The sequence below is a fragment of the Rhinatrema bivittatum genome, chromosome 7, assembly GCF_901001135.1.
Source record: "Rhinatrema bivittatum chromosome 7, aRhiBiv1.1, whole genome shotgun sequence".
In the NCBI taxonomy this organism is placed as follows: Eukaryota; Metazoa; Chordata; class Amphibia; order Gymnophiona; family Rhinatrematidae; genus Rhinatrema; species Rhinatrema bivittatum.
This window is the reverse complement of record NC_042621.1, coordinates 260,116,954-260,141,632: the sequence shown is the minus strand read 5'-3', so window position 1 is coordinate 260,141,632 and position 24,679 is coordinate 260,116,954. Positions and strand designations below refer to the sequence as shown.

General features: G+C 46.5%; 1 protein-coding gene across 1 annotated transcript in view; it reads left to right on the top strand.

The window, feature by feature from the left end:
• Positions 1–9,660: 9,660 nt before the first annotated feature.
• Positions 9,661–24,679, top strand: part of GOLGA7B (golgin A7 family member B) — a 99,332-nt gene continuing 84,313 nt past the window's right edge. Inside the window, exon 1 of the mRNA XM_029610730.1 lies at positions 9,661–9,837. Within this exon, the coding sequence (XP_029466590.1) occupies positions 9,661–9,837 (177 nt within the window). The remainder of the gene's footprint in view (positions 9,838–24,679) is intronic.

The window sequence follows — 24,679 nt, the reverse complement described above, 5'->3', positions numbered from 1 at the left end:
GGCGGCGAAATTGTCGGCGGGGCAGCGCTCGTCTCCCCCCCGGGGAGACAACGCCCGCATGGACCGTCCCTCGAAGCGCCCTGGCCCGGGCCGCCGCAGGACGGGCAGCGCGCGCGTTGCATCGCGCGAGGGCTAAGTCGGGTGTAGCACGCCGGGAGGAGCCCCCTCCTCGGGAAAGCCTAAGATCGCGGCGCGGGAAGAGCGGGCTCGCCGTGCCCTTGGACACTCGCCCAAACACTCTCAACCCCGGGGACGGCAGGGGAATGGGACCTCCGTGCCGCCTGCAGCCCTGGGGAATGAAGCGTCGCAGGGCCGCGGGGGAGGTGAGCCGCCGCAACGGAAAGGAGGGGAGAGGCTGGCCCCACCAGCATCCACCTCCGAAGGTGTCCAAAACCTGCGCTGAAAGGAAAAAATAACACAAACTGAGAAAACTACCCCCAAGCTTACCCCTGAAGATCACAGGAAGAGATAAATGAGGTAAGAGGCAGTCCTTATGGCAGGCTGATCAGGGGAGCCAAGAACCCCGGCTCCCTTCTGACAGGAACAAAAGTCTTTTTTTTTTTTTTTTTTTTTAAATAACTTGATCCATCAGTGAAAGAGAGAATAATAATATAGATATATGTAGAGTAATAAACCCTAAGTTGGGGAAACAACGAGATCCCCTCTCACATCTGCTGGAGTCAGAGAGATACTGAGGATCTAGGAGGGTGCACCAGTTTATATACCAGCACCCTCGAAGTTTTACTCTGACTCCATCTGCTGGACGGGGGACATAACCCACCGTCTGGACTGATCCTGTACGTACAGGGAACTACCTTTGGGTAGGCGCTAATTTCTGAAAGTAAAATGTGTGGCTTGGCTGCACATTTTACTTACTGAATCGCGCGGGAATACCTAATAGGGCCATCAACATGCATTTGCATGTTGCGGGCGCTATTAGGTTCGGGGGAGTTGGACGTGCATTTTGGACGCGCTATTACCCCTTACTGAATAAGGGGTAAGGCTAGCGCGTCGAAAACGCGCGTCCAAATGCCGGCTAACAGTGCGCTCCGTTGGAGCGCACTTTACTGTATCGGCCCGAATATGAGGCTTTCAGCATAAAGGTGCAAGGGGAAAGCAGATGGAGCACTTCAGGTGCTGGGAGAAAATGTTTCTCCGTCTGCTGGGCAGTCTCTCAGGACACCGCACCACAAGGCTGATTCATGGAAACATGATCAGGGTAGCAAAAGTGCAGCAATAAATTAAAATAGAAGAGTCATGTCTGAAAAAAAAATCCAGTGATAATAAAATAAAGTTCAATGTTGTTTTTCACCTTGTCAGAACTTTGAGATTTTTTTTTTTTTTTTGCTTGTACACTTTTGATTAAATTCAGATTGGCTACAATCACAAAAGTTTACTTGTCCATGATAGGGAAATAACTCCTGAAATGGGGTTCAGAGGGTTGAAGCGATTTACCCTGGCTGCTTGCCATGATCGCAGGCATCTTACCTACTAGTTCTCAGCAATCTAAGCAGAGCAAGTCAGGGCTGCATCGCGTTCCCATTCTCAGGGGTACAAATCGAAACGGATTCTGAGCTGATCGTCCTGAATAATAACACTGGTGGGGGCCTGAGCCGCAAACATGCTACATACAGTGTGAAAGAAATAACTCCTGGGTGTGGACTTACACAAAAGAGCCAGTCAACACCTTAAGAAAGACACTTCCTGGTTCACAGTAGACCTACAAAACAGCACAGTATTCCCTGAGCTGAACAATGCCTACTCATCTTCCTAAATCAATAAATAAATAAATCTTCCTAAATAAATAAATAAATAAATCACCCTCAGCACTTTAATAAAGAAGACGTTTTCCCAGGCTTATAATGGCGTCAGAATTTGCTCCACTTCGCTCACACTGTGCTTAATACTTGCAATATATTGTGTCAACATGTTGGTCAACGGTGTTAAACAGAACATGAGGTCCATATTCAAAAGCATTTAGCTGGCTAACTCAGGAGAGAGAACCTCTGTAGAGACCAATTTGTAACTTTACTATTTATACCACTATAAGAGTGGGTACTTTTAACACAGTCAGAGGTATGAACAGCAAAGTTGACATCACTGTAGATTTTCTGTCATTTGGCACGATGAAAGGTAAAAGAGGTATTGATTTGTGCAATGAACTCTCTGCCTAGCTTGATGAACTCTCTACCTAGCAAAATAATAAATGACCCTGTAAGTTAGAGGCATTCCGGGGACATAACTGGGAGGTGTTGAGTTAGCCGCATAACTTAGCCAGCTAAATCTGGTCGTGCCAAAGACCTGTCCTAAAGTTAGCCAGCTATAGTTAGCTGGCTAACTTTACATAACTGGCTAATTCAATAGTTCAGCTGCACTATTGAATATACCTCCAAAGTTAGCTGGAATCTATGAATCTACAAAGGGCACTACAAAGTGCCCCTTCATAGATTCTGTTAACTGAATGGACTCATGTTCGGCTGCTTTCTGCTTTTGTCCCACGTTTTGTCACAATCACAAGGTTGCAACACTATTGTCCATTTTCTTCTTACTGAAATCAATTACGTAAGTAATAATTCCTTGGCAGCTGGTCCTAACATAATAATTTCCAGAGATGCATGTTTGAAATAGAACGAGGAAGGGTATCTAAAGGAAGTTAAGGACAATTCAATTAGAATGTTTCCTGATGTGGCCTAAGTGGGTGCTCTGGAAACTACTTTTTTCCTTACATTTCTCTGTGTTCTTAGACCCATTACACTTAGAATGGTTTCTTCAAGATACAATGCCTGTAGATGTACGGTTTCTCTCTTAGTGTATATGCTATATGGAGGGCGAGTCTGGTTAAGAAGTAATTGGCGTCTCTGTAGATTTAATTTTTATCTTCAGTGAGATTTGTTATTGTTCTCTTCTCCCCTCCTTGATATCATGGGCTAGACTTCATTGCAATAGATCACTAATTCGCTTTTTTTTTTTTTTATTTTACTGGTATTAATATAAATCAAATCAAATAAAAAATAAATAAATCTGTTCAGAAAATGTATAAAAAAAAAGAAAGTTGACAGCTTCTGTTGATAAACTTCACTGCCTTCTCGATTTAATTTAATAGCATACAATTGATGTTTGGGATGGACTTATATACTTAGACATCCCTATACAAAGGGATTTAATTAGGGATTTAGCTGGACAAATCTTGGGGGCTTAAATTTCCTACTAGTTTGACTGCCCCCAAGTTATCTGGCTAAGCGATTAGGCGGATAAAATTTATCTGGGTAACTTAGGGGCATTCCAGGGTGAGTGAAGCTTGTCTGGATAAGTTAGCCAGATAGTAGTCCTAAAGTAGACTGGAAACGTCTATCCAGATAGCTTAAACCTTAACCGTAAATATCCAGGATACAAACAGTGAAATAAAAGAAAACACAATAAATAAAGCCAGCAACCAGGGCAGTCCCCCACCCCCTCACCCCCTAAAATATCTGGGCTAGCACCCAATCCCTCCCTCAACCCGCCAACCTCCCCACTTAGGAAAATAAAGTAGCAGGCCATAACAGCCGGGGTACCCCCCCGTCCCATGAGAAATGTAAATTAAACCCTGACTCTGCCCCCCCCAATCCCACCTGAACTCCCCCAGTGCCGGTTGGAGTGGTAGGACTTGCACTGCTCCGGCTGCGTCACTGTTGCTCTGACCGGATGTACCCTGCTGAATAACTTTAACCACGCCCCGTGCCGCTCTCCGGGCTACTGAACCTGGCTCCCATATCATTTTACAACTTGTGATGGAACTTCTTCTGTGCCAAACATATGGTTCCCACTACGTTCATACCGCACATCCGGGCACTGTAAATCAGATATCACAGTCATGTTTGTGCAAGAAACTTGCTCAGGATTTGACAATTATCACCATGGTAACCTTACTTAATAAAACCCGCACCTGATCATTTTAATAGCTGGCACCCTCTTCTTTCTGCTCTCCTTCCCCCATTCCTCCTCCTTCTTTCTGTAACTTATCTCTTTTTTTTTTTCCAAGTGTCTTATCTTTGTTTTCCTTTCTGCCGCCAGCTCAGAAACTGACTTTGCAACAGTATAGCTAGCCAATCATTTCCAGCTCACTGCATCAGGCCCCACTGCGCTCGTTTCAATTTGGAGACCCTGACCCCTGTCTGTTGCACAGAATCTACTGCAAAGCTTTCCAAACCTTCCTTGTTAAACCCCACAGCCAGTCAGATTTTCAGGATATGCACAATTATATACATTTGCAAACATTGGAGACCCAGAATATGAAAATAAATCTCATGCACATTCATTGTGGATATCCTGAAAACACGATTGAATGTGGGGTCACCAGGTTTGGGAAGCCTAGGTCTATTCTCTCTGTGTCCCTCCACATTTACAATCACTTTTTTATTTAGGTCAGGTGTGCTCAAACAAATTCTTAGGGCCCCTCAGTCAATCGGGTTTTCAGGATATCCTTAATAAATATGCATCAGAAATATTTGTATGCATTGAAGGCAGTGCATGCAAATACATCTCATGCATATTTGTTAGAGATATCCTGAAAACTCATCTGGCTGGGAGCCCCGAAGGACCAGTTTGAACACACCTGATTTAGGTTATAAGAACATAAGGCTTGCCATACTGGGTCAGACCAAGGGTCCATCAAGCCCAGTATCCTGTTTCCACCAGTGGCCAAGCCAGGTCACAAGTACCTGGCAGGATCCCAAGGGGTAGACAGATTACAAGAATAAGCAGTGGATTTCTACAACTCTCCCTTAATAATGGATAATAGACTTTTCCTCCAGGAACTTGTCCAAACTTTTTTAAATATAGCTATACTAATAACTTTCACCACATCCTCTGGCAACAAATTCTAGAGCTTAATTATGCGTTGAGTAAAAAAATATTTTCTCTTATTTGTTTTAAATGTATTACCCAGTAGAGGTGTGAATCGTGTGATCGATCGATCGATCGTCTTAACGATCGATTTTGGCTGGGGGGGGAGGGAAATCTTATCGTCGGGTTTTTTTTGTTTTAAAAAATCGTTAAAAATCGTAAATCGGGGGAGGGCGGGAAAATCGGCACACCAAAAAAAACCCCTAAAACCCACCCTGAACCTTTAAAAGAAATCCCCCACCCTCCCGAACCCCCCCCAAAATGTTTTAAATTACCTGGGGTCCATTGGGGTTCCCGACGCGATCTCCCTCTCTCTCTCTGGCCACGGCTGCGTTGAGAAATGGCGCCGGTGGCCCTTTGCCCTTATTATGTGCGCCATTTTGTTTCCTGGCTCCCGACGTCACGCCTGCTGGAGATCGCCCCCGGACCCCCGCTGGACCCCCAGGGACTTTTGGCCAGCTTGGGGGGGGCCTCCTGATCCCCACAAGACTTGCCAAAAGTCCAGCAGGGGTCCGGGAGTGACCTCCTGCACGCGGTAGCTCCGGCGCCATTTTGAAGATTGGAAATACGGCCCGCGTGCAGGAGGTCGCTCCCGGACCCCCGCTGGACTTTTGGCAAGTCTTGTGGGGGTCAGGAGGCCCCCTCCCAAGCTGGCCAAAAGTCACATGATAAGGGCAAAGGGCCACCGGCGCCATTTCTCAACGCAGCCGTGGCCAGAGAGAGAGAGAGAGAGAAGGAGATCGCGTCGGGACCCCCCCCACTGGACCCCAGGTAATTTAAAACATGTTGGGGGGGTTCGGGAGGGTGGGGGATTTCTTTTAAAGGTTCGGGGTGGGTTTTAGGGTTTTTTTGGTGTGCCGGTTTTCTCGCGCCCTATTTAACGATACAATACAAATGCCCCTGACGATAAATCGGGGGCATTTGTATTGTATCTGCACTCTAATGATTTTGGACGATTTTAAAATTATCTGATGATAATTTTAATCGTTCAAAAACGATTCACATCCCTAATACCCAGTAACTTAATTGTGGGCCTCCTGGTCTTTGTACTTTTCAAAAGAGTAAACAACTGATTAATGCTTATTCGTTGCATTCCACTCATTATTTTATAGACTTCTATCATATCTCCTCTCAGCCACCTCTTCTCCAAGCTGAAGAGTGTTGCACGTCCTGGCCGCGTGGGTGCCGCAACCGAGCCTGCTCACCTTGCACTACCCTCGACAAGCTCCGGTCTCACCGCTGCTGCCATCTCCCGCCATCCCCGTCACTCACCACGGCCCTCTCCGGCTTCCTCCACACTGCAGACCTCGCAGCAGAGCTCCCATCGGGGCTCCGCGTCTTCGGCCGCTTCGGCTCCACCCCTAGGCGTGCGTGCGGCCGACGTGCTACGATTTAAAGGGCCAAGCGCGGGAACACCAATTGGGGCGTGGATTGATGACATCACCTGAAGGCCCTATATATGGCCCTATATATAGTGAGGTCCTGTCCCCAGGACCTCGCCTTGGCAATTGGGTCGACACCATGGTGTAGTAAGCTTGCCTATCCTGTGTTCCAAGTGTCTCCTTGTTCCAGCGTCCCCTTGTTCCTGAGTCTCCGTGTGTTCCTGTATCCTTACTCAGGTAGTACCTCCTCGGACTGATCTCTGGTACTGACCTCTGCCTGCCTGACCATTCTCTTGTCTGCTGCCTGGAACTGGCTATTGCCTGCCTGACCATTCTCTTCATCTGCAGCCTGGAACTGACCACTGCCTGCCTGACCATTCTCTTCATCTGTTGCCTGGATCCGACCCTCTTTTGCCTTGACTACGCTCAGACTGACCTTGATATTTGACCCCTGCTTTGGCTGACCTCTTCTGGACTGATACTGGCTCTGACCCTTGCACTTCACTCGGACACTCTCTTGTGGCCTACTGTGGCTACCAGACCAACCTGCTTGGAATCCACCCCGCGGCCTTCACCTGACTAGACCCGCAGGTGCTGCCTGCCTTGCCCTGAGAACCTTCCTGAACTGTTACCTTTCTGAGGTCTCCGGAGCTTCCAGTTCGGGTCTGGTCCATCCTCTATGCATCAGCCGCGCACCCTTGCTCATGGTGGGCACACCCCTCCGCTACCTCTCCGGGAGACCATCTGAGGTACCCAAGGGCTCAACCTGTGAAGCTCCAGCTAACCTCTGTCTCCTCGTGTGCTCCGCCTCCTGGTGGCAGGCGCTGTCTGGGTCTGACCAGAGGGCCGAACCAATCCTGCACCAGGCCAAGGGTCCACCTCCAGCGTAACAAAGAGTCCTAACCTTTTTAGCCTTTCTTCATAAGGGAATTGTTCTATCTCCTTTATCATCTTGGTTGCCCTTCTTGGTCTTAGTGTTTCCATTGAAATCATTGGTTAATACTGAAAGTAACTGGATAAACACAGGCCCCTAAGGTCGATATTCAAAAGTTATCTATTTATATGGCTAACCGGTGATATTTAAAGTCATATGTGGCTAAATTCTACCTGCATAATGAGTTTTGTGGCTAGAATATAGCCACGTAAAATGGGGGTGTACCGGAGGCGAAAAGGAAGCATTTCCGGGAAGAGCAGAGTTAGCCACATAACTTATGTGGCTAACTCTTGTCCCCCCATAGGGCTTTCCTAAAGTTAGCCGATTATACATAATCGGCTAACTTTAATATAGCTGCTGAATATATTCTTCTAATTACCCGGATATGTTTATCTGGCTAACTAGCCAAGCCACTCAGTGGCTGAATATTGATCTCAATCTATTTTATTAGTCTTATTGTATATGAGATAGGAGGAATAGAACATGGTCTTTGGACTAGTCTTAAAGTCCATCCAATTACTTTGACTTTTTGCGCTGAGCCAAGCCATTTTCAACCTTCTGCATTGGGTAGGCATTGGTTCCCTACATCCCATTTTATATGCTGGTACGGAATCTGTTATGCTGCCTACCACCCCCTCCTTCATCTTTCCGTCCTGGATGCTATCTTCCTTCAAACTCATTGCACCTTCACCCAGGTCACCTATCTTAAAAAAAAAACGGCATTGTATAGACACTCGGCCCCATCCATGAATATATAAGGGTAGAGTGGAGTGGGTTGGAGGTGTCAAACAGAAGGTGGTCACATGATGCAGCTTCACTGCTTAGACAGTTGTTATAGGAACACTCCGATAAACTGAGGCACAAATCTAGCCAAAAACAGCAAAACTGGAAGGCCAGCATTACAAATTTCCCCAATGAGGCATGAAGTTGCTGAACTGAAAAGTAATGATAGCAAGAACCAGTCTCCTGTCTTCCATACAAATGAACAGCAAGAGGTTTATGAAAATGAAGCTTTGAAATTTGCAGAGTTGGAAAGCCTTCAACAATATCTCAGCGTTCCCCTTTTATCTCAGTGTTCTTCCCTACCCTTCCTTCTCCTAAGCTGAGGAGGCATAGTAGTCATAATATAGATCGCAGCTACACATAAACCCACACAGACATAGAAATCAGTCTCCTGCTCTGATAGTGAACGCTTGCTATTCTAAAAATTGCTTTTCTTTTTTTCTCCATAGGACGTTTAAGCTATCAAAAACCTAATCATCAAACAATGTAACTTGAGCTGCAGGTGAGGAATGCTTCCCCCCCGAGTCTTGGAGAAAGGTTAAGTGCCTAGCATAAGGAAAACCTGAGATCTCGTAGGTGAAGCCTGAAATGTCACCCAAGTTGCCTGGCAATGCAGGGCGACTGAGTCGTGAAAGCGCTGCCACCCCTGCCTGTGCACAGAGCGGTAACCTTCCTCCCCGATTTAATTAAACCCAGTCACTCCCTGATGCTGAGGGGGTCTGACAGCTGTCAGAAGTTGGGCCAGGTTTGTGCCTTTGAAGTGAAAGCCCACACTGATGACAGCGCTGCGATGAAGAGCCATTTCAGTGATGTCAGCTCCACGGCTGCCGGGATGAAACTGAAGCGGCGACCCTTCTGCACCTGAAAACATTTAGAAAGTGCATACTACTAGCAAAGCCAGGAGCTAGGACCTGATAACAGGACTGCACTCATGGATTTAAAATTTGGATAATAAAAACGCACAGCAAATTATTATAGTTACGTACATAGAATTAACAATTGCCCCCATAGCAATAAAAAGTTGCACGTGCAGACTTTACCAAGCACTTTCACAGCAAGCTTGCATGCCCACTGTTGCTTTTACAATACTCGGGTAACTGGCCGAGTACGTACACACGTCCCCTCATGTAAAGCTACACCTCCTCTCCAGAAGGCACAGCCTCTGCGCGTCTCCTTGCGTGCATGCTTTTTAAAATCAAAACGCACGCGTGTTAAGTGCCCCCTCCCCCCTGGAACGCCTCTGCTCATTTCGGGCAAAAGTACGTAGGTTACGTGTGCCCGTGCACACGCATTCTGTCCTGAGCTATTTTAGTACAGCCATTTACACGCATAAAATTCAGCTTTGTGTGTGTAAACAGCTTTGAAAACTCCCCTCCAAAAAGAGAGGATTGCCCATGTTAAGTAAAGGAAGATTTGCTTACACTGTAGGGCAGCAAGAGCAGTGGTTGAGTGCATTGACTTGTTTGGATCAGGGCTTGCAACAGCTTCTTAGACCATGACAAACAAACATTCTCGCCATTTCCAACTCATGTAGCAATTAAACAAATCAAAAACATTCTTCTTGGCAAGTACTATCTGTCAGATACAATGAAGGATGTGAAACAAATATGAGATTCGGTCCCAGAGTCTCAGGCCTTGTCTGCTTTTTTTTTCTCGGTGCCCTGAGGCCACCTGTACATGGTGTCAGCCCATCTCAAGCTGCTTAGGAAACGTGAAGCAACTGAAGCACTGAATGCACTGACCAGCAAAGCAAGAGGACGGCCAGCGAGGGCCATACGGCTTATCTGCAGGCCTGTGCCGTACTGTATCAAAGCACGTACCTGTACCAAGGACAAAAACATCGTAACAGCCCAGGTAAGGTGGCCACCTGCCCGGTTTTGGATTGGGCAGGCCCGGTTTAGCAGCCAGTTGTACAATGTCTGGCTACAAGGATAGCCAGGCTCTGTAAAACCCGGTCAAGCAACGCCAGGAGGCAGGAGCCAATCAACACTGACGCCATGCAGCGCTCCAGTCACCTGCCTGCTGCTTTCTGGAGCAGGCATAGAGGTGCAGGTGAAAGGGGAGAGATGTGACTGGGAGGGGACAGCAAGGAGCACTGTCCCCTCATGGGTGCCACTGCTGACCCCCCCCCCCCCCCCCCCGCATGCCGTTCCCTTCCCGTCCTCTCTCCTCGGTACCGGTCTTTGGGTAGGGTGACCTGGGCTGCTTAGAAAAACTACCTATGTCCTGATCTGCTCTGACAGCTCAGCACAGCCTCACTTTCCTGATGTTTTCGCTTGACATCCCAGTCCGGTCAGAGAGAAGGAAGGGCAGGGTTGCATAAAATGGACATCAGCGCGCCCAGCAGAGAGGAGAGGGGACAAGACGAATCCATGAACCAGCCAAAAAGGAAAACTACATCAACAGCAGGCAGCCCCCAGAAGCAGAGGAGAAGGGAGGAAATCGACTGCTAGGACTGCAAGTTATTAGGGATGTGCAGAGGGACGCCGTACGTTGCATTCGGAATTCGTATTCCTCGGGGGGCAGATACGTTGCATTCGGCAAGGGGGCCCCCGATACGTTAATGCGTTCATTCTTATTCATTTCCTGGCTAAAACTGAATTAACTACAACCCCCCACCCTCCTGACACCGCCCCCCCCCAAGCAATGGATGGCCGGCGCCACCTTGTGCTCCTGCCATGTGACAGGGGCTGACCAATGGCATCGGTAGCCCCCTGTGACATAGTAAGGGCAAAGGCTATCGGCACCATTTTGAATACTGGCAGCCGACGGCCCGAATGCAGGAGGTCGCTCTCAGACCCCTGCTGGACCACCATGGATTTTTGGCAAGTCTTGTGGGGGTCAGGAAAGTTGATGGACTAGTGTACTGGGAGGTGTTAGAGGAAGGGCAGCCTGCCAAGGAAAGTTCTCCAGAGACTGGTTCAGCCACAAATCGGTCTGAGACTCAAAGGAAATAGAGAGAACATAAGAACATAAGAAATTGCCATGCTGGGTCAGACCAAGGGTCCATCAAGCCCAGCATCCTGTTTCCAACAGAGGCCAAACCAGGCCACAAGAACCTGGCAGTTACCCAAATAGTAAAAGTAAGAGAAGGACTTTGGGGAACAGATTACAACAGCCAGACAGGAACTGGGAGGGTCCAGGGTAGAAGGGGTACTCATCCCAAAGAGCTGACTTGTTCTGGGGAATGTGAAGCGTGAAAGAGATTGTGTTTATTTTTTGTGACATTTTTGGATTGAGTTATAGTGTGAGCACTATTCAGAAGCGAACTTTCTGACTTTGTGTTTCCCCGCCATCAGTCAGTAAAGATTTTTATTTTGAACAGAGCTGGTGTGGACGTGGGCTTTTTGGAGTGCTTGACTGGCACGGGGGAAGAGCCCCCGTGAGGATAAGCCTCTAAAGGCCTTCAAAAGAGTGAACTTTCCCCTCTGTGAAGGAATCCCAGGAGGTCATTGCCAGGTTCTTGGGTAATTGCCAGGTTCTTGTGGCCTGGTTTGGCCTCTGTTGGAAACAGGGCCAAACCCTTGGTCTGACCCAGCATGGCAATTTCTTATGTTCTTATGTCATGGGGCCTTACGTGGTCCATGAGCCTTCCGTATGCCCCTGTGCCCAGGACCCGAAAGAGACAGGGGCTACACAAACTTAGTGGGACAAATTGCACTGAATATTGGCCTCAGAGTGTCTTTGCATCATTCTGGCCAATTTATTGAATGAATAACTGATAAAGATTTGGGGAATGGCGGGGAATAGGTAACTATCAGCAAGGAAATGGTGGTGTGAGGGTATGTGGGAGATTTTGCAAGTTCAGATGGCTGTAAAAGGTGTTCTGAGGAGGGGACCCAATTATGATGTGAGGGGGTGTGTGTGGGGGGGGGGATACTTGGGGGCCCAATTGAGTTTTAGGGGGAAGGAGAAGTGGTGGAGACCTGATCACATTCCTGTCTTTAACATGATCACGGCAACGATGCCTTGGTTTGCATATCATTACTTTGCCAGCATTAAATACATCAGGCAAGTCAGCTTATAATAAAGAACTTAACCTGCTTTTGTGCATGAATCTGTATGTGACACAAGCACGTGACCACAGACACTACCCAATCAATGCTGCAGTTAGGGAGAACCGGTCTATCTCACTTTGTTTTGTGCTGTGATACTGCATTACCATAATCACTGAAGTTTACTCCTGCTATGTAGTTCCGCATAATATGAATGCTGGCCTTAATTAACTCGAGAAAGGATGAATGAATTAGCCTTTGCTAGTTGCTGTAGCATCCTGAGGTAGGCGGCCTTATAAAGCAACGGTATGCATAGGAGGACTCTGAACTGTGGAATTATCAGTGAACAATGTCTCAGTGAATGCTGGGGTTTGTCTTGAGAATGAAATGCCATTTCCCACCCCACCGCCCACAAAATAAACACCTATAAATTATTGGTAAATGGCCCCTGGTTCTATTGCACAAGAAACCTGATGATTACATACTGTAGGGGAGGAGGTAGGCATTTGTGGGGGAGAATATGTGTGTGTCAGAGACAGAGAATAAGAGAAGTGTGGGTGGGTGTGAATCTGTACGTGAGAGAAAAAAAAATCATGCGTGGGTGGACAGGACTGCAAAAGGAAAAAAAGAGAGCGAGAAGGAGAGAGAAATCTTAAGAACATAAGAAATTGCCATGCTGGGTCAGACCAAGGGTCCATCAAGCCCAGCATCCTGTTTCCAACAGAGGCCAAACCAGGCCATAAGAACCTGGCAATTACCCAAACACTAAGAAGATCCCATGCTACTGATGCAATTAATCACTAACCAACCTCTTTCCCTTCTCAATAGTACTCCAACAAAAACATATAAGGGAATAATTGCTTGGTGGTAATCTTGTACGGAGGTGATTCTGTGAGGGTAACCGATTTGCAGTTATCCTCTCATGGACCTCCGTCTATTATTCTTTTATTAAATTTACCAACATCTTTTTTTATTTCTTAGAATTTTCAATTTTTCAATTTTTTCTAAAAGTCCCTTCTCCCCTGCTGCTTTTCCGCCCCACTGGTGTTTTATTTCATACTTATCGGGACGTCACCTCTGTAATGTCACATGGGTACGGAGCTGCTTGTCCGACACGGGCCATGTTTCGGCACGGGGTGCCTGCTTCAGGGACTATGGGAGAATGAGCTGTGTCCAAAACTGGGTTCACAGCATATGGAAAACTGTCGTGCTGCTTTTCTTTGTCGTACGTGGGACGCCCGTGGTACTTGTCAAGTACAAGTACAAGTACAAGTACCACGGGCGTCCCACGTACGACAAAGAAAAGCAGCACGACAGTTTTCCATATGCTGTGAACCCAGTTTTGGACACAGCTCATTCTCCCATAGTCCCTGAAGCAGGCACCCCGTGCCGAAACATGGCCCGTGTCGGACAAGCAGCTCCGTACCCATGTGACATTACAGAGGTGACGTCCCGATAAGTATGAAATAAAACACCAGTGGGGCGGAAAAGCAGCAGGGGAGAAGGGACTTTTAGAAAAAATTGAAAAATTGAAAATTCTAAGAAATAAAAAAAGATGTTGGTAAATTTAATAAAAGAATAATAGACGGAGGTCCATGAGAGGATAACTGCAAATCGGTTACCCTCACAGAATCACCTCCGTACAAGATTACCACCAAGCAATTATTCCCTTATATGTTTTTGTTGGAGTACTGATGCAATTAATAGCAGTGGCTATTCCCTAAGGGGTAGATTTTTTTAAAAAGCACGATCGCGTACTTTTGTTTGCGCAGCAGGCGCAAACAAAAGTATGCAGGATTTTATAAGATACGCGCATAGCGGCGCGTATCCTCTAAAATCCTGGATCGGCGTGCGCAAGGCTGCCGATTTTGGGCAGCTTGCGCGCGCCGAGCCGCACAGCCTGCCTCCGTTCCCTCCGAGGCCGCTCCGAAATCGGAGCGGCCTCGGAGGGAACTTTCTTTCGCCCTCCCCTCACCTTCCCCTACGTAACCCATCCCCCTGGCTCTATCTAAAAAAAACCCCTTACCTTTGTCCCTAGATTTACGCCTGCGAGAAGCGGACTGCTGGCGCGCCATCCTCCGACCCGGGGGCTGGTCCGGAGGCCTCGACCATGCCCCCGGGCTGGTGCCACGCCCCCGAAACACCACATCCCGCCCCCGAAACGCAGTGTCACTCGGCCCCACCCCCGACACGCCCCCTTCAAAAACCTCCGGGACTTACACGCGTCCCGGGGCTCTGCTTGCACCGGCGGCCTATGCAAAATAGGCGCGCTGGCGCGTGAGGGCTCTGCTCGCGTAAATCCGGGCGGATTTACGCGAGCAGGGCTTTTAAAATCCGCCCATAATTGCACTAACCACATCCTCTGGCAACAAATTCCAGAGTTTAATTGTGCGTTGAGTGAAAAAAAACTTTCTCCGATTAGTTTTAAATGTGCTACTTGCTAACTTCATGGAGTGCCCCCTAGTCTTTCTATTATCCGAAAGAGTAAATAACCGATTCACATCTACCCGTTCTAGACCTCTCATGATTTTAAACACCTCTATCATATCCCCCCTCAGCCATCTCTTCTCCAAGCTGAACAGCCCTAACTTCTTCAGTCTTTCCTCATAGGGGAGCTGTTCCATCCCCTTTATCATTTTGGTCGCCCTTCTCTGTTCCTTCTCCATCGCAATTATATCTTTTTTGAGATGCGGCGACCAGAATTGCAATGCATACGAGTGCAATGTAGGTAAGGCAATCAAAGCCGTTGAAAATATACCTGGGCTGAGGGACTAAAATTAGCCACTCTATTTCTGGGAGTCCCAGGGGCAGGGATAGGTCAGAGCAGAGCCAGATTTAAGATTACAGCACCCATAAGCAGAGGAGCATGATGGGGTGAAAGCTCCTCCTTGGAGATCGGAAAGCAGCCAGGGGAAAGGGGGCCCCATTTTTTAGGCAGCCTTGGAATCTGATGCCCTAGGTACATTCCTAAATTTAGCCCTGGATTGAGAGAAGAAAATTAGCTATGAGGTGCTAATTAATTAGCTGGCCAAACCCAGGAGCATAAGATAGAGGGATTAAATCTGTCCGGGTTTTGCCTGGGCGCAGGGCTGGCTATTTATTACCCCTCCCTCCCACTGAAGGTAAAAACAAATGAAACCTTCCAGTCCCTTTAAACCGACCACCTGATCTAAAATAAAAAGAAGACACCCCCACCAGACCTAGTCTGCCGACCTGACTACCTAATCTCCTTCTCATCACCCCCACTGAGTCAGCATTCCCCCTCTCCTCCTCACCCTGGCCGCCTGATCTCTTTCAGAACACCCCACCGAGTCTGCAGTCTTCCACAAAAACTACCCCCTCCCAAACTGGCCATCTCCTTCCTCACCCCGTGTCCCTGATACAACTCCCTTACCCGGGCAGCTGAGGGGTTGTATCAGGACTTCCGGCTCACCTGGGTGAGCTAGCAGTGACTTTGTGAAGAAGGATGGACAAGCTGCTGCAGGAGGGATGCCCTGCTGGGGTGAGGAGGAGGTTGGGAGCTTTGGGAGGGAGGGAGAGTTTATCCTCAAACAAACAAAAAAAAACAGTGCCACCAAAATAAAAAATTCAAGCACCCCCCCTCAGATGTATCTTACCCTATTCACGGGGTCCACAACTCTCACTGGATCCTTATTTCAAAATAGCGCTGGTTGGTCCTGGGCATTGGAGGGGGAGGGGAACCCAACATTTTGTTTTCTATTTTAGGTTTTTACTTTTGTTTTGTTTTGTATTTTGATTTAATTGTAAATAAGCAAAACAAAATGAAATAAACATCAAACAAAAGAAAAAAAAAACCCCCACAAACGAAAAGAAAGAAAAAAAAAGCAAAACGAAATGAAAAAATTGTAAGGGCATGCCCCTATTATATTTATAAACACTACCAAAACCTGACCAACTGAACTGACAGCCATGCCGAGACTGTGATAAGTTGATAACAGTGATAAACATTAGTACAAATAGACCTTTCATTTCCCATTGCTGTGGCCTGTTTATTTACTAATCCTTCCATGGTTTCAAGAACAGTTTATTCAGTTTTTTGCTGCTCCCCTCCCTGCCGAAAAAATGTTTTGCCACTCTAGGCGCCTAACCTAGTTTGTGTAGTGGTTAAACCAGCCTTGCGGGCCAAATTTCCAGTAAGCCACTCAGTGGTGACTTAGCCTGCTGAGACACTTTACAAAGGCTAAGTTGCTGCTGAAAATGATCCTAAACTTAACCAGCTATCTGACCTCCTAGTGGCTTTCTGAAAATGTACCCCAGGGTGTTCATCGGAGACTGAAAATATGATGAAATCACTTGGGTCATACCCTCTATTAGGTCTGATACTTAAATTGTCTGAACATTGCCTGGAATACTTCAGATGAGACAATTTCTCAGGGAAAAAAAACCTCTCAAATCTCATACAGGAATACAGTTTCAAAGTACTTGTCTGCACGTCTATCCTTTGTACCGTGGATCCCGTGGACTGCATTCTGGCTTTTCCAGCATGTAAACTCTCGCTTAATGAGGGATTTGTGCTCAAACAACTGGCTTAATTTGTCCCCCGTGTGTTTTGTATTATTACAGCACTTGCCGTTGTTTATAGCAGAGGAGATAGATACTTTCTTTTGTGGTTGTCTGTGTATTAAAAATAGAGACGAGTAAAAAATAAAAAAAATTGCAATCTGCATTTGGAAAGCTTTTTTCCTGTCCATAATTTCCCTATTCTGTACCGGACAGGGCTTTGTGGCCTGAGGGATCAAGACAGGATTAAAGCAAATCCAAGAAAACTGGGGCACAACTGAGTCCCCCTCAGTTTTAGGGAGGGCGTTCTTCCCCAGCTGCACTGAAGAGTCATTCCTAGGGGTGGGGGGGTAGGGGCAAGTGTAGCTCAGAGGAGGAAATTAATGCACAGGGAGGGTAACTTTTAAAGAGCTGCGCAAGGCGGTGCGCGGATCTACCCTAGTATTTTATAACCCGCGCGTAACACACTCCTCCACCAGATTACCCAGTCCACCTCCAGGTCATCGAGACCCCCCTGCTTTTTCAGCATGAACTCCCCTCCGATGAGGGCTTTCTGCCATATTAGAGTGCAGAATCGGGTTTTTCATCAGTAGTCCCAGAATGGTGGAATGAGACAATGATTGAAATCAGGTAAGAGAAAGAAATGATGAAGTTTTGTAGGAAATTAAAAACCTGGTTGATGATTTCTGGGATACAGAAGGATGGTGAGTAGGACAAATGGATGAACGGAAACTGATTTTAATGTGGATAGCTGGAAGGGTCCAGTTGTGCTGATGGTTTTTACTGTAGAATTATGTTTTAGTTTTGTTTAGTTTTTATGTATTGTAACTTGATGTTTTAATTTTATACATTGCTTGGGTGATTTATTGAATTCTGCAAAGCGATTAATAAATATTTTTAAATAAACTCCCCCAGTTTACCCACACCTCCTACCCAGCCAAGAATGTAGTATAAACAGGTTCGATATCACATATACAAGATAATTAGCAGGTGTAAAATTACTTAAGTTAAGTTGCCAGATCTACAGGAGTCCCTTTTAAAATAGCAACTTCCACATGTATATGTTGGCCCCGCCCAGAACAGCAGTAGACCACTCCTTTTTTTGGGGAGGTTTTTCAAATTTGTGAACATGTTTTTTGCTGAACTAGCAGATGAATGAGAGCATTGTGTGTGCCTTACATCTGACACCATTTGCAGCCCATTGCAAGGCAAGAAACGGTAGATGGCATCTTGGCACTTTAGAGGCGTCTGATGCTGTGTTCATTTTGTAAATTTGTTTTTCATTCAAGTTATAAGTATTGAGGATGTATTTTTCTCAACCTGTGTCTTCTTGTGGTAGCCATTTAAAAAGTACCCAAGGAAAATTACCTGTACGTGCTCTGTACTCATGGCAAGTTTTAAAGCAAAAGAATGCATGTATTTTTACTTTGAAAATTAGGGAAAAGTGTGCAGATAAAACGTGCTTTGGAATAGCAGAAATTCTTCTGCCATTTGGTTTACTATTCAGAAAGAATGTGCATTTGTTTTTATACTAAATGCAATCAATATGGGGTGGATTTTAAAAGGGTTACGCACGTAAAATACGCGTGCAACCCTTTTAAAACCCTCCTGCGCGTGTCGAGCCTATTTTGCATAGACTCGGCGATGCGCGCAAGCCCCGGGGGCGTGCGTATGACCCGGGGCTTGAAAAAATGGGCGGGGCTTGGGCGGGGAGGCGGCGTGGCCAGAGGCCTCACCACTGCCGCTGGGCCCGGGGATCGCGTGCACTTGGCCGGCAGGTGTAAATAATCCAACAAAGGTAGGGGGGGGGGATTTAGATAGGGCTGGGGAGTGGGTTAGAATGGGGAAGGGAGGGGAAGGTGGGGGGGGGGGGGGGCGGAAGGAAAGTTCCCTCCGAGACCGCTCCGATTTCGGAGCGACCTCGGAGGGAATGGGGAAAGCCATCGGGGCTCCCCTAGGGCTCGGCACATGCAAGGTGCACAAGTGTGCACCCCCTTGCGCACCCCCGGCCCCGAATTTTAAAACATGCACGCGGTTGCACGCGCATGTTATAAAATCAGGCATAGATTTGGCGCGCCGGGTTGCGCGCACAAATCTACGCCCGTGCGTGGATTACAAAATCTGGCCCTGTGCACACAGAAATCCAAAGGAGCTATAGTGACGGGGGTGAAAGACTGATGTGCACGGACCAGCAGAGAGATCTCGAAGTGATAGTGGCTGATGATCTGAAGGCAGCGAAGCAATGCAACAAGGCTGTGAGTGGCTAAGGCCAAAGGGATGCTGTGCTGCATGGAAAAAGACAGAACCAGCAGGAAAAAGGAGGTGATAATGTCCCTGTACAGGGACCTGGAATACTGTGTTCAGTTCTGGAAACTGTAGCTCAAAAAGGGACAGAGACAGGATGGAAGCGGTCCAGAGAAAGGCAACCAAATTGGTATGGGACGTGTATCGGAAAACCTATGAGAGGAGGCTGAAGGACCTGGAGGAGAGAAGAGATATGATACAGACTTATAAGTACCTGAAAGGTACTAACAATGCACAAGAATGAATCCTTTTCCAGTGGAAATAAGTCTGTCATCATATGAAACTTCAAGGGGGATAGACTCAGGAACAACGTCAAGAAATCTTTCTTCATAGAAAGGGTAGCGGATGCATGAAATGCCTCCCAGAAGACAAAGTGAGGATAGCGATCATTACATTCAACAGGGCGTAGGATAAACACAGAAGATCCCTAAAGGGGGGAAATGAAGAAAAGGGGTAACCTGCATGGAGTGGCAGTTACCACCCTCAAAATAAAAAAAAAAACAAAAGTTGCTGGATCACTTAGGTCTTTTTCTGCAATCATTTACCATGTTACTATGAAAAATGCAACAGAACCACCTTCCAGTTCATTTCCTTTAAAAATGAAACAAAAGTATCCCCCCAAATTCTTTTTTTTTTTTCCATTGACTTTCGATTCAGAAAGTCAACAAAAAAACAGAGAGCGCCATCTAACAGCAAAATTAACCCTTATCTCAAGCTTTACCCAGAGGTCCCTCCACTCACCAAGATCCCTTGACCCCTTCCTGGGTCTGGAAAGCAGAAAGCAGTAGGAGCTACCCCGAGACTTTACCTTCCCTGTTGGGTCCCGGTGCATAAATGACACCAGCTGGCTTCGAGGTGGTGCCTTTTTCTTACACTGTCTTGCTTTATACCCCCAAGTCTCTTGTCCTGTATGTTTCTCTTATTAGATTGTAAGCTCTATCGAGCAGGGACTGCCTTTTTGTATGTTTGCACAGCGCTGCGTATCTCATATAGCGCTATAGGAATGCTATATGAGATATGCACACAGCCATACAACGCACGGATATAAAATAACAAGGTGCAGGCCTCAGTCACAGCAATTTTCAAAGCAAATTATTCCACAGAAACTGCCTGAACAAACGTTACACCTGCTGTTTTGTGCAGGGAAAGGTCTGGGTATATTTATGCGCTTACTTTACAAAATCAAAAAGTAGACGCATAGAAGCAAACTCCAACCAAACTCTGCTCCAGGAATGCCTCTCCCTGAGGCTCTTGAAATTGCAGGCATACCAGCTGTACGCATCTAACTTTAGATGTGCATGCTGACTGGGCAGTTTTCAAAAAGCACTGAGTTACCAATAGAAGTCCCTTTTAAAATGACCCTCGTATATTTATAGATTAAATCATGTTTTTTTTTCCAATGATTGCATATTTATTTATTCATATGTATCTAATCCACCCTTTCCAGTCATAGCCCAAGGCAAAAAACAAACAAACAAAAAAACACATTAGTAATGCATTACAATTACAATTTCGAATACAAAAATATCAAATACCATAGATATATAAATACACCATTACAGAAATTGTTTCTGGAAAGCACATCCTCTATACAGCACATCAAATAACCTGGGACAGTAACTTTCAAACTGGTGTGCGGGAGCACATTTGCACGTATGCATCGGCTCACGCCCAGGGACGCGGCTGTTTTTTTTTTTTTAACTTGCATGTATATATGCGTGCATGCTATAAAATAGTCTGGCCGTGCGCACATGTGCACCAAAGGTTAAGTGAGCGCACAAATCCCTTTCTACCGCGTCAGTCAGGGGAGTTTAAAAGGGGCACGCGCCCACACCATTTCCAGTTTCTCAGTTCGTCCACCAGTTGGCCCAGTTAACAGTTAGCTCCTTCAACCCCCTCTGCTTTGATGGCCTACACTCTTCCCAGTTACCCAGACTCTTTAAACCCCTCAGAATTGGCTCAATCTTTGTATTTTCTAACTTGCACGTCCTGCATAGCAGAAGTACAGTAACACAGCAAGGGACCTCGGCGCACGCCGGGGCTCATGAATATTAATGCACACGTCTCCTGGGCAGGCCCCGAAACTCCCATGCCCTGACCAGACCTTGCCCACCCCGCCCCTTTTTGGAAATTTTAGAGATGAGTGCGCCGCGGTACTTAAACACATATCTGGGCGCTTTTTAAAATATGGTTGGCACGCTTACGCCCGACTTTTTCACGCATTCCCTAACTGATGCGCACAACGGGCTTTTAAAATCCACCTTTAAGTCTATAAATGCATCATGTCGTAAGTTATGTCCTGAGCTAAACACCTATATATAATTATGCTCTGGAAAGAATTCCATAAATATGATAAAAAGAAATAGGATCATAATAAAATTAACAAAAGCAAAGAATAAAAGATGAAAGATGACTTCAGACAACGCCTTTTCTCCAGCAGGGCATCATATCCCTTAATCACCAAAAGCATACATAACTGCTTTTGGTTTATTTATAGTCTCTTCGGGGCAGAGACCAGGATAGCGACAGACATGGTCTCTTTTTCCCCCAGGGTGTGGATCCTTTGTTTGATGGGTGCTAAGGGTGTCTCAGGTATATTTGTGTGCCCCTGGGAGAGGAGCATCTCCTGATGAAGTTCACATTGTGGGTCCATTATGCCAAAAACAACTCCAGACTTCGAGGTGGTGTCCAAAAATAAAGTTTACTTGTGGATTAGCAGTGATAGATGGGCTCAGTCTATTGAGCCGCAGCCCCACAATTAAGCTCACGGCCGGTGCCAGGTTCTTTGCTGCCCTGTGCGAACAATTACTGTGCTGCAACCCCCCACTCCCCTGATATATTAAGGGGTAGATCTTTAAAAAATACGCGATCGTGTACTTTTGTTCGCGCACCAGGCGCGAACAGAAAGTACGCTGGATTTTATAAGATACGCGCGTCCCCACCATTCCTCTGTCTTCCAGGAGGTGGCGGGGGGGGGGCAGGTCTTCCCTATCCTGGAGCCCCAGAGAAAGGTTTCACCCGTGACCTCTCTCCAAGCGACGCCCAGGGGTCTCAGCTTCCTACCAAGAAAAATCCAAAACAGCCCTGTGGAAACTACGCCAGCCAGCCAGTGTGTGTGGACTGGTAGGGCAGCTCTCCCGACCTTGCTCAGGAACTCCAGGCAGGTCTTGCCTTGAGTTCTCCAAGTAGGCCCAACAGTCCGAACAAGAAAAAAAAAAGTTCCTGTACTGCCACCTAACTCTGAAACTCAAAAACACTGCTTCCAGTCTTCTCAGCAGAGAGCTGCTTTTATTGCCTCACACAGGCGGACGGCCATCCCAGCGCCCTCAAAAGGGAGGGGACCATAAGGAATGTCCCCCCCCCTCCCCCAATTACCAACCTGTCTGTCCCTAGCTAAAGGAGTTAAACTAAGAGCTCGCTTGGTAATGAACCCCAGTGGCTCAATACATGTATTGTTGGGCCTAGGATTAGTGTGTACAGATATAACCCCAGGGGATGTAGCGAGCTTGCTGGTAATTCTAAAATATACCAGGCCTGTGCACCAGGACGCATAAAGATATACAAAGTCCATGGTTACTTATTTCAAGGGAAAAACATTGATCTGAAACTGTCTGTATTGTTTATGGTTGCTGGTATTTATACCTGCGGTTTAAGGTTTTCTTCTTTTTGCATTGCTCTTAATTCTGTTTGTTCCTGCAATAATAAAAAAATAGAATTGCTTAATTCATTGTGTTTGCTGGTGCCACCAATTCACAGAGGGGGAATCCATTATTGCACAGGCCCCCCTTGGGTGGGGCTACAGTTGTACCATCCTTTTTATACACATCTCTGACAAGGAAAGGCACACATGGTGTATATGATAAGGAAAAAAGTATGACACTGGCAGTTCGCAACAAAAGCCTTCGAATTATCTAGGGAGGACCATTTTTAAAGGGATCTATCTTCCGGGTACGTAAGGAGTTACCTGATTAGATCAGCGAGGCTTAAAATTGTCCTTCACTGAGCATCTAATTTCACTAGGTGGCTATAGTTAGCTTCTTAAAAACTGGGTGCTCCAGAAAGCAGGGTCAGGTTGGAGAAGACAACTAGCACATACATGTGAATTTCACAATATATTTAGCATAATTTGCACGCATAGATTTGCACCATGCTTCAAGGTGATATACATCTATATTTGTAGTTTTAGGATTAGACCAGATCCCCACAGTGAGATCAGACCTCTACCACAAACACTCTTTCTTCCCCTACCCACTTACTTCCCCTCATCAGAACCGCAAATTGAGATCCATCTCCCCTGGTTATTCTTCTCTCTCTCCCTCTGAATCCCAAGGTGAATTCTGACCCTCTCAGACACAAAGTAATTCCTCCACTCACCTAAATCCCGAAGTGAGATCTGCTCCCGCCCCCTCCCCAAAGAACCTTCTCTCTCTACTCTTCTGAATTCCAAAGTTGGATCTAACCCAAGCTCCCTGGACTGACGATGTTCCTCGTGACCCCTTACCCCAGGTCATCGTCCTCCTATCCCTCCCCACTCCTCTGTTTATATTCTCCTTCTTTAGCGTTGGGTTCCATATGGTGCTGGCACTGGGGCAATACATATCTCCTACTGCCTCCAGGGTGGGGGTGCTGGGAGTGTGAAGAGATATTGCCAGTCTGGGGTTTGGGGCAGATCTGACTTTGGGGTTCAGGTTGGGGGAAGGAGGGGGGGAAGAGGGATAGCTGCAGCAAACATACCCAGCTGTGCTACGACTGGCCTGGTTTGGTTTGAGCTAAGTTTCAGCTACAAACATGAAGGCTAGATTGCAGCTGAAAATAACCTGTAACTTAGCTAGCAAGAGCATAGCTGGGCAGGTCAAGGGCTTCCCAGGATACTGATAATAATTACCCCTACTTTTAAACACCAAAAAGATCTGGATAAAAACTGCACTTTCAATTTAGGCAATACCGTTTTTGGAAATGCAGTTACTACAGTGTATAAGTCACTGATATTTACTCTGCGCAAAACAGAAGCTGAAATACGGCGCGTGCATCGTTTTGGTACTTGTAGCAGATAAGTCATAATTCCATGTAAATTCAACGTATTTCCTAGGTAAAGATCCTACCAAAAAGAGTGATTAGAGCTAATACAGGTAGAAGTACTGGATGTGGTGTCTATGACTGAGGAGGAGCCTGTTTCCAATTTATAAACCAGATTCTGCTTCCAGCCTCTAAAGTCCATTCCAAGCCGTAAAATTAACCAGTATTTTACATGCCCAAGACTTTAGTCTTCATTTCAGTGGATGACAGTGCATCCCTTGCAGTTCTCTTCTGTTTATATCTGCATCTCCATTTTGGGCTTTCAATCTTCTTCCAGGCTATCAGCTCTGTTCACTTCTCCACTAATGTTTTTGGGGTAGATTTTAAAAGAAGTGCGCGCAGCCTACATGTACGCGTGCTACCCGGTGCGTGCACATGTACGCCTGATTTTATAACAATGCGCGCACAGATGTACCCCCGCGCGCGTAAGATTAAAAATCTGCCCCATAGGGCACCACACCTTGAGTACTGAGTACAGTTTTCATTGCCCCATCTCAAGAAAGACATAGTAGAACTAGAGAAGGTACAAAAATGATAAAGGGGATCAAACATCTCTCATATGATGAGAGGCTATACAGGCTAGGACTCCAGCTTTGAAATAAGGTGACTGAAAAGGGACATGCTAGAAGTTTATAAGATCATGAGTGGGGTAGAACAGGTAAATATAGGGCGGTTATTTATGCTTTCAAATAATACTAAATCAAGGAGATACTCCCTGAAACCAACAGCCAGTAGATTCAAAACAAATCACAGAACGTAATATTTCACTCAGTGCACTATGAAGTGGTGGAGCCTGTTGC